This window comes from Nicotiana sylvestris, chromosome 12 (assembly GCF_000393655.2).
Source record: "Nicotiana sylvestris chromosome 12, ASM39365v2, whole genome shotgun sequence".
Classification (NCBI taxonomy): domain Eukaryota; kingdom Viridiplantae; phylum Streptophyta; class Magnoliopsida; order Solanales; family Solanaceae; genus Nicotiana; species Nicotiana sylvestris.
In genome coordinates, this window is record NC_091068.1 from 132,525,313 (window position 1) to 132,535,238 (window position 9,926).

The 9,926-nt window shown below is 35.3% G+C and overlaps 2 protein-coding genes across 4 annotated transcripts; one reads left to right on the top strand and one right to left on the bottom strand.

Annotated features, from left to right (window-relative positions):
• The first annotated feature begins 746 nt into the window (after window positions 1-746).
• On the top strand, window positions 747-4,780 carry LOC104222844 (receptor-like cytoplasmic kinase 176). 3 transcript variants are annotated; one of them, XM_009774177.2, is made up of 7 exons: window positions 747-811; window positions 1,487-1,590; window positions 2,394-2,719; window positions 3,032-3,167; window positions 3,261-3,403; window positions 3,531-3,654; window positions 4,036-4,780. In XM_009774177.2, exons 2-7 carry the CDS (start codon window positions 1,530-1,532, stop codon window positions 4,491-4,493), a joined length of 1,248 nt encoding a protein of 415 aa, XP_009772479.1. In that variant the 5' UTR covers window positions 747-811; window positions 1,487-1,529; the 3' UTR covers window positions 4,494-4,780. The 3 variants fall into 3 exon arrangements, with proteins under 3 accessions (XP_009772479.1, XP_009772475.1, XP_070021142.1); XM_009774173.2 differs by lacking the exon at window positions 747-811 and adding an exon at window positions 967-1,145; XM_070165041.1 differs by lacking the exon at window positions 747-811 and adding an exon at window positions 1,335-1,406.
• Window positions 4,781-5,514: 734 nt separating this feature from the next.
• Window positions 5,515-8,074, bottom strand: LOC104222863 (expansin-A3-like). Its single transcript, XM_009774187.2, has 3 exons — window positions 7,788-8,074; window positions 6,963-7,278; window positions 5,515-5,909 (listed from the first exon to the last, which is right to left on the bottom strand). The coding sequence occupies exons 1-3, from the start codon at window positions 7,933-7,935 to the stop codon at window positions 5,600-5,602; spliced, it is 774 nt and encodes a 257-aa protein (XP_009772489.1). The 5' UTR covers window positions 7,936-8,074; the 3' UTR covers window positions 5,515-5,599.
• Window positions 8,075-9,926: the final 1,852 nt, after the last annotated feature.

Below are 9,926 nucleotides of genomic sequence, written 5' to 3' on the forward strand. Positions count from 1 at the left end.
ACTCATCTATCATTCTTAACCAAATAAAAAAAAAATTTGGCCTCTCAAAAATAATTGCATAATATTTATAATTTATCCCTATAATATTTTGGGGCCCTCTAGAATTTGTGGCCTAAGGCAATGACTTGACCAGCCTTACCCTCCGGCCGGTCTTGGGTCTGAAAAGAGTAGTGTATACGCAAAAGGATAAATAGACTGTTTTCGATAAATCAAACAGCCTGAATGTTTTAATGACATAACTGTGAGAAATAATTCTTTGCCATGATCTTATCATCAATTAACTATTTGCCATTTGAAGTATATAAAATAAATATATATACTAGAAATACTTCAAATACAGTACATATCCGAACCTAGTAACCTTAAAAATGTAGATATCAAGTGCTTTGATAATAACTTAATGATGACCAAACATAAAAGGGAACATTTGTTTATAGAAACTGTGGACTGCGGAGGCAAGCATGTCATATTTTTGTTAAAGTAAAATACTAATCCTTTATTTTGGTCCGCTTCAAAAAAAATAATCCTTTTCTAAATTTGGTCACAATTTAATTTAAAGTTACAATTCTACCCTTAATAAGAAGCTTTTATAACCACAAATTTATACTCTACATACTTTTTTGACTTGTTTTGAATTATAAATTTTAAAATTTTTTATTTTTTCTTAGACTCTGTGCAGGTTCACGAGGGAGTAATAAAGCTAAAGCCAAATAATCAATCCTAAATATGACTGCTGACCGAGAATCTAGCAACCCAAGACAGACCAAAATATCAGACACAAAATCCAACAGCTAAGCAAACACCATATAAGGTTGAAACTAAGTTCGGCTTTTAACAATCTTCTGCTCTGACTATTAACTGATCAACTAGTAAAATCCAATGTTTAATTTTTCAGTGTCTTTATTTGGTTGCTTGTTCTTGATACTCTGAACTGCTACCTACTACTAGCAAAGTTCGGCTTTTAACAATCTTCTGCTCTGACTATTAACTGATCAACTAGTAAAATCCAATGTTTAATTTTTCAGTGTCTTTATTTGGTTGCTTGTTCTTGATACTCTGAACTGCTACCTACTACTAGCAAAGACAAAGAAGCTAAAAAGCAAGTCAACTATCTATGACTATGGCTCTGTTTCTTCACATAAAAGGTACAAAAAAAAACTTCATTTCATAAGTACCATAGAAAATCAAGAAAGCAATAAAACCCCATTTTGCCCTCATGTCCTTTTATTTCTAACTTTCTTGTCATAATTTCTTTTCATATAGCCAAGTGGGGTGAAACAATTACAGCTCAGTTCAGTTGAAAGTTTCATTTTTTTATCTCCAAATTTGTTGTTGTCATATTTTGATGTACAGAAAGAGGAAGATTCTTGGTTTCACATTAGATCTGGCTTCACGGGCCTTGTGGGGTTTGTATTGAAGTAGCAAACTGGAGTTATCTGTGTGCATATAATGATGAAAACTTGAGTTTTTGCTATTTGTCTTGTAGCTAGTGGAGCTAAAAATTGCATCTTTGTGGTGTTCTTGCTCTAATGGGGATTTGTCTGAGCTACCAAATCAAGACTGAGACCACATTTTATACTGCTTCTTCTGGTATAAGTTCACTATCTTTTTGTATGTAATTTGTACTTGAAAGTTCTTTGCTTTCTTGGCTTCATTTTAAGTACTCTTTTGGCATTGGCAAGTTGTTTCTGATCTCCATTTTATTCTCTCTTTTTTTGTTGATAATTTGTAAAGCTCTAGTACTGTTACCAATTTATCCTACAGATGCAAAGAGAATGAGTGATTAGGCAAGTTAAAGTCTTTGCTTGTTTCAAAAATCAAAGAATTCTAAAAGGGAAAAAGGAAAGAAAGACTAAGAGAAAGAAAAAGGATACTTGTTACTAAACAAAAAATTTGTTTGGGGGGGGGGGGGGAAAGAGGTGAAGAGGAGGAGGAGAAGAAATGGAGGAAATGCATCCAGAAGCACAACTTGTTTCTTGTTATTGTCGGGTTTTATGGGTGACTAATGTATTGCCTCAGCCGGGGGCGGAGCTAGAAGTCCGACTATGGTTTTCGGCCGAACCCAATAGCTTTTTCTCAAACAGTGTATTTGTGCTAAAAAAATCACTAAAATTTTTCAAGTATTAGTTTAGACCCCAATTATTGGTATTTAAAGAATTCGTTCTAAAATCCGGAACCCATAATGTTAAAATTCTGGCTCTGCCTCTGGTATGAGTATCATTTATTTGCAAATTGCAAAGAAGGTTACATTTGGTTGTGTTTCAAAGATCAGCAATAGTACTTTTGGAAAGGCTTCTATTTTTGTTTTATAATGGAGCTTTGTTTCGGCTGTGAAGATTAGTAGTAGTAATTGTTTTCTTCTGTCTTATTGCAATATAAATGTCGGTTTTTAGGGTTAGATTCAAGAAATGCCAGTGGAAATGGTACCGAGACTAGTAATTCGAATAGCAAGCGCTCATCAGCTTCCATACCACCAACTCCTCGTAGCGAGGGTGAGATCTTGCAATCTTCCAACTTGAGGAGCTACACTTTCAGTGAACTTCGTGCAGCTACTAGAAACTTCCGTCCTGATAGTGTAGTAGGAGAAGGAGGTTTCGGTTCAGTATTCAAAGGGTGGGTCGATGAGCATACTCTTGCAGCATCAAAGCCTGGCACTGGGATTGTGATAGCTGTCAAAAAGTTAAACCAAGAAGGGTGGCAGGGCCACAGGGAATGGCTGGTGAGTCATTCTTCTACTTCGAGTTGCTCAGCATATGGAATAATGTTTTCAAAAAAACATTTTGTATCTTTGGGAAGTTTGTTGTGCACATTTCCTATCTTGCAAGGTTTATTACTTAAAGATATTTGTTTCTGGACTTCGAAATGCAACCTGGTATACAGATTAGGGGAAAAAGAATCTGATCAATAAAATCTTGATGAATAGGATGACTTGATTTGGATCATGTTGGCAGTTCTAATTTATCATTTGCTACAAATGACTGCAGTTATTAAAAGCAAGGTACTTTATGTTCTGAACCTTTCAAATTTGCAGGCTGAGATAAATTATCTAGGGCAACTACATCATCCAAATCTTGTTAAATTGATCGGTTATTGTTTAGAGGAGGATCACAGGCTCTTGGTCTATGAGTTCATGCCTAAGGGTAGCATGGAGAATCATCTATTTAGGAGTGAGTTCTGCATCTGTTTAATTTTATATACTTCCACCTGTGTAATTATTTAACGTTCACCTGAACAAGCTTCTGGAATTTTATTTGACTCAGGAGGTTCATACTATCAACCACTTTCTTGGAGCCTTCGTATGAAAGTTGCGCTAGGCGCTGCAAGGGGCCTTGCATTTCTTCATAATGCTGAAACAAAAGTTATCTATAGAGACTTCAAGACTTCTAATATTTTGCTCGACTCGGTATATGAATATCATTTCAAAATGTCACATCGTTAGACTGTCTGTCCTCTTAAAGCATGTGTTGTTGAAGCCTCATGTTTTTTGATTTTGTTTTTGTTGCACTCAATTTTCCGTTTTACATCGACAGGACTACAATGCCAAGCTTTCTGATTTTGGGTTGGCCAGAGATGGTCCGACTGGTGATCAGAGCCATGTGTCTACTAGGGTTATGGGAACTTATGGATATGCTGCTCCAGAGTATCTATCTACAGGTTTGTCTCCATGCTTTCCAAGTTCATTAATTATGGTACTATTTAGTTCCTTTTACGCAGCTCAGTTTCTACTGTGGATGATCTTCTACATTCGTGTCTACTCATTTCGTCCTGTTTACTGTATCTGGATTCGGAGTTCATTTGAAATTGACGAGAATATTATAACGGATGAACAGTTTCTCTTAATAAATTTAATTTAGTTTGAATTGAATGAACTGCACTTACATTTTCTTTCACCTAATAAATGTGTATAAAAACGTTCATGTTTGAAAAAATACAATCTTGGACAACGTTGTTTCCATCTTCATAAGCAGTCACAGATTGGTACTTTTCATAACTCGACCACATTCTGAGCTGATTAATTTTCTCTTTGTTTGGAAGGTCATCTTACTGCAAAGAGTGATGTATACAGCTTTGGGGTAGTTCTGTTAGAAATTCTATCCGGTAAGAAAGCAATAGACAAGAATCGACCCACAGGGGAACATAATCTTGTCGAGTGGGCAAAACCTTATTTGACCAACAAACGTAGAGTTTTCCGTGTTCTAGACAGCCGTCTTGAAGGACAATATTTACTCAATCGTGCCATAAAGGTTGCTAACCTAGCTGTTCAATGCCTGTCAATGGACCCAAAGTCGAGGCCAACAATGGATGAAGTAGTAACAGCTCTAGAACAGCTTCAGGAGTCCAAAGATGTAGCGAAAAATGATAAAAAAGGTCGACAGGTAAGTCAGCAGAGCCAATCAAGTTTTGCACTCAAGAAATCCTGCAGAAGCGGCGCAGAAGAGACCCCGGGAAAGGCAAAGTATCCAAGACCTACACCTTCACTTCTTTCCACATAAAAGGAGGAAAGGAAGTTCTTGGTATGCTAATTACTAGCATTCTTTAGTTCAAGAACATATAACTAGGAAAATGTCTTCCACTAATATGTACAGCTTGTCTTTACTCTTTTTTTGGATAATGGTTGAACTATAGATTTATGAGGGGCTAGCTGTAGGAGGAATTGCAAGCAGAGTGTTTGTTTTTCCTTGGAAGCACAATATTTGCTGTAAATTCCCGGATTCGGTTACTCTTATTTGTTTAGTGTATGTTAATCAGCAGGGAACCTTGATTCTCGGTATTTAGTTTATTCGAAGCTTAGCTACAATGTTAGTAAAAAAGGCAGCCGGTGCAAGAAGCATCCCGCATTTACGTAGGATCCCGCATCTATAGCTAATTCTATGGCTCCAACCCGTGACCTATAGTTCATATGGAGACAACTTTAGATACAATGTTAATATCTTGTTTAAGATCTTGTTATTTAATTCCTCCTGTATTTTGTATCATGGTCCTTGAAAAGGAGATGGAGGGTTATAGTAAACGGTATAACAGGAAAATATTAAATCAATACTAAAAAATTCCAACAGAATTTAGCACTTTTTGGATGGAAGAATTGTTGGTACTTAAAATGATGGGCCGCCTGATCCCAAATTCTGCTATGCGCGGAGTTTGGGGAAGAGCCGGACCACAAGCTAAGGGTACTTAAAATGATTAGTATTTACAAATGTACCAAACATATGACATAACGCAGAAGGAATATGAGCTTGCAAAATACTTAAAGGGACAATTTGTGATATTCATAGACAATATATAATTCCATTACACAGAAGTTATTAGTAGTAATTGCAAATATAATAGAGCTGCGGGCTACAATTTTGTCCTAATTTTGATCTTTCTGCAGCCGCATCAGCATCTATATATCTCATTTCACCTTTTGGCTGGCTTTAACTTTCTTATACATCATCACTAAAATGTAAAACGAAACTGCTTTCCCCTATACCTAAAATTTCTCCCGTTAAAAAAGAGAAAAAATGGAGGTGGGGAAAATGGTATACTTAGTATATGAAACTAAAGAAAAGTAATTTTTTTTCTTTTTTGTAAATGATAGTATTCGGATCAATATTTTAAGTTAAACTCGGAAATTTTTGGCCTCATAAGTCTGACCAAACTGCCAATTAGATGGTGCCACGTTGTATGTGGTAACATAGCGATGGTCACTGGCTTTGACTTTAAAGGAGAGAGCTTGACCAACAAGCTGAGCATTGGATTGCCAGTTTTGGCCCCAATTACGACTCATAGCCATCCATTTTGTGTTTGTACCTTTGACGAAAACTTTCTGAATGTCACCTGCACCTGCCACGTTCGTCACTATTACCATGTTGAAGTAATTAAAACCATTGATTGTGAATCTGATTCCTCCTGATTTTTTGCATGGAACCCTGTTATTTGACCAAAATAATTAGGAAAATTGTTAGTGGAGAATTTTAACTACAAAATGCTCAACTTTTAGGCAACATTAAGAGCAAAAAAATATATATTATATATTCGAGCTCATTGGAGACAACTTAGAGCAATGGTAAAGTTGTCTCCGTGCGACCTATAGGTCACGGATTCTAGCCGTGGAAGCACTACATCACACCCTGTGGGTGGAGCCCTTCCTCGGACATGCGTGAATGCAGGATGCTTTGTGTAGCGGACTACTCTTTTTATTCGAGCTCGATGAATGCATCATATCATATTAATTTTTCATATTTAAATGGTGAAGTGAGATAAAATACGTATATTATAATTAACTACAACTAATTGAATAAATTTATACAAGAAAAGCGCATCAAATTTATCGTACTAAAACCGCGTCTATTAATTGGGCAAATTTAATTACCTGCAAGATGTAGCTGTAGCATGTGGATAGGAGACAAAACTATAACGAGGTGTGAATTTAAAATGTTTAAATAATACTATTGTTATTCTATTTAGTCTTTTGCAGTGATAGTTAATACTAATATAAACACTATAATTACAGATATAATTTTAATTTAAAATCAGTGAGCGAGTCCAAGTCCCAACTCTTAAGTCTAACTTAAGCCAACCCACTACGTAAGAGAACTCGACGCTAAAGTAGTCATTTCCTCTAAAATGGAAAGCTATTACCCGTAAGAGGGAAAACTAGCAGTGTAACACCAAAATATCCAGTTAGCTATGGTTAGTTAAAAGACAGAAAACCCTTAACAGATTACATTACGTAAAAGAAAATTTCTTGAAAATAGGACAATTTATCCCCATGATAAAGACATACTATTTTCTTATTAAATAAAATGACGTCTTCCTAAATTTAAAAATTATTTAACTTGAAATTCATATTGTACGCTTAATAACACGTGTTTGTTTGATTGTATCCACAAGGACATACTTAAAACAATAAGTTTTTAAAGCATTATACCCAAATAAATATTACAACATATTTAGGATGTAAGTTTGACAGTGCAACTTACCGACGGTAGGTTACGGGGACAATGCCAGCACGATACTGAGCAAATTTGAGGAACATAGGCTCGGCAAGATCGAAATGAGGACGAGGTGGGTTGCACCACCCCCCGTTGTCATTTGGCAAAGCATAGTTTGGTGGACAAAAGTTTGTACCCGTTACAAATATGGACGGGTTCCCAGGGGTGCACCATTTCGGATCGGTGCACCTTATCTCAAAGCAAGCACCACAGCTCAGCCCATTGTTGAAAAGTGCAGTGCTTAGTGCTGCATTGTTCACTCCGTATCCTGCGCTGTACAAATTCCCGTACCCACACGCACCACCTGTTTCGGAAAGAAAAAAGTATTTTTACACAAATAGCCAGTCATATTTATAGTAATATTTACGTTGAAAAATCAACCCAAATAGCCGCACACTTAATCTCTTAAAATAAAAATAGCCAGTTGATGTATAATATGTGTACGATTGTGTATAATCAATGCATAATCTATGTGTACCGACTAGAAAAAGTAAACAGTGAATCTGACTGGCTATTTGTATAACAAACTTCTAGCTGATGTATATGGATTATACATAATTGTACACATATTATACTTGATTTTTTTTTATGTATTATAAGCCGATGTATATGGATTATACACTGATTATATATAGTTATACACATCTTATACCTGAATTGTTTATATATTATACATCCATCGACTATGTTAAGTTTAAACAATTGGGTTGACGGCTATTTAGGTTAATTCTTCAAGAAAAAATAGTACAAGTATAAGTTTTTTATGCACAACGTGTAAATCGGATTACCTAAAAAATAATTATAGATACGTACCCATGGTGCCAGAGGCATCCTCGCCACCGTAGAAGGTGGCGTGGGCGCTCTGCCAGGGTCCACCGGTGTAAACACCGGGGACCTTTGCGTTGGCAGCCGTCAAAAGAGAGAGAAGACTAGCAATGCAAAGCGTCCAAATTATAGCCATTTTTTCTCACTGTCACTGCTCTAGACTGAAGTGTTATATCTGTGTGAACAGAGAGAAGAAAAAAGAGAGGGGGATTTGAGAAGAAAATGGAGAAATGTGATTAGGGTTTTAGGCGCCAATGGAGAGTAGGGAAGAAGTTGGGAGGTACTTATTGAGAGAGGGTCTTAAGGAAGTAGACACAAGTGCATGGCTTATAATTAATGCGTTAATTTTTGTAATTAAAGTAAGTATAATTAAAAATCTTTTTATGTCAGAAACGTAGAGTAGCAATATTTATCATGACTTACTCCATAAGCATAAAGGGCGGGGTATGAGGAGGAAGTTAAGAAGGAAAATACTACTGTGTGCTACAAGTATACATGTGAGTTGAACGTGGTGGTGAGGATATCAAAGCTTATGGCACATGGCAATATTGGTAATGATTTAAGCTTAGGTTTATGGCAAAGTCCAAAAATTAGACGAATTGTAGAACATCTTGATTCTATATTTCTATGGTAGCAAAGGGTTCTATAGATATATAGTAGTATATGTTAAGCTAGGGACTCTAGTTAAAAGTTGTTTGTTGCTTTGGCTGTGAATTTAGAACAAGTTGTTACAAGGTTAGCTGGGACAATTGCGCATTATTAAAAGAGTATAATAGTAGTAGCTTGTTTCATTAAATCGACTTACTACTTTTGTCATCCAATGGCACTTACCTTTGACCACTCACACAAAATTACTCTCCGGACCACAATAAGTGACCAATTTGCTTTGGGCACGTCCATTAAGAAAATACTAAATTTTACACAAAAATATCTAGTATGACTAAACTACCCTTAATTAAATATTGCAGTATAATTTAATGTGAGAAATAAAAGACTTTTTAGGGAAACGTACATCAGGGTAATTCTGAAAAAATAAATTGAATTTTTTCTTGATTATATAAATGAACACTTATTTTGGACCAAAATAAAAAAACAAATTGGTCACTTATTATGGACAGGAGAGTAACAAGAGAATGACTAAATGAGAATATATGCAATGGAAAGTGAAATGGGGTTCTCAAGATTTTGAGCCTCCAATAATCTAAGGACTACTTCAAGGCCAAGATTAAAAAAAAAGGTGGACAAACATGGGGAAAGGTTCTATTCTGGTGCACTGAGCAGAATAACGCAAATTTGGGTGAAGAATTCCTTTGAGTTCCACTTATAGGTCCTTCTTTTTGAATTATAATAAAAAGTAGAGTCTAGATTTTAATCTTATAGGTTCTGGATTTTAGGACATTAACGACTTTAAGTACTAATTAATGATTGAATTTTAAATTTAATTTTTGCACATATTTATAAATATCTTAAATACAAAATATCCTATTTGAGCAAAAGTTATTGAATTACTGAACTTGCAGCTAGGCTTTCAATCTCCGCCCCTAACTTCTTGCGTACTAAAGGGTTGTTTTCCCGGGTGTTTCTGCTCCAACTACTAAATGCTATTTAGGAAGTGCCGGAAAAGATAATCATGAAGGTGTAAAAATTTATTCATAACGAATAAGTTTCTACAAGTTTCATTTTTTCATTCTTCGACATCTCATCCCATAGCATGTCAAAGAGAGTCATAAAAATAGTTGCTAAGGTTGTTAATGTTAGATTAGTTAGTGTTTGATGAGAGTATTTGAGAAGAGGTTCTTTTGTCCCTCATTGGAAAAAGAAAGAAAGGAAGATGTGTTTAAAAGCACTTCTTTATCTTATATAGTTTGAATATTTTTAGGGTGTTTTGGAGGAAAATTGAAATTTGCCTATATTATTAAGAGAAACTTTCAGAAACTACTATGTTTTAGTGGTTATTAGCTAGTTGTAGCTACCATTTACTATATTATTTTGTATAACTATATTTTCAATTTTTTTAGAGTGTATTCGATGTATTTAAGCTACTGTATTCATGAATACAGTAGCATTTCTAGGCGTGAAACAAAGAATTACAACTATACAGATTTTTGTATTAGGGTATATTCGACT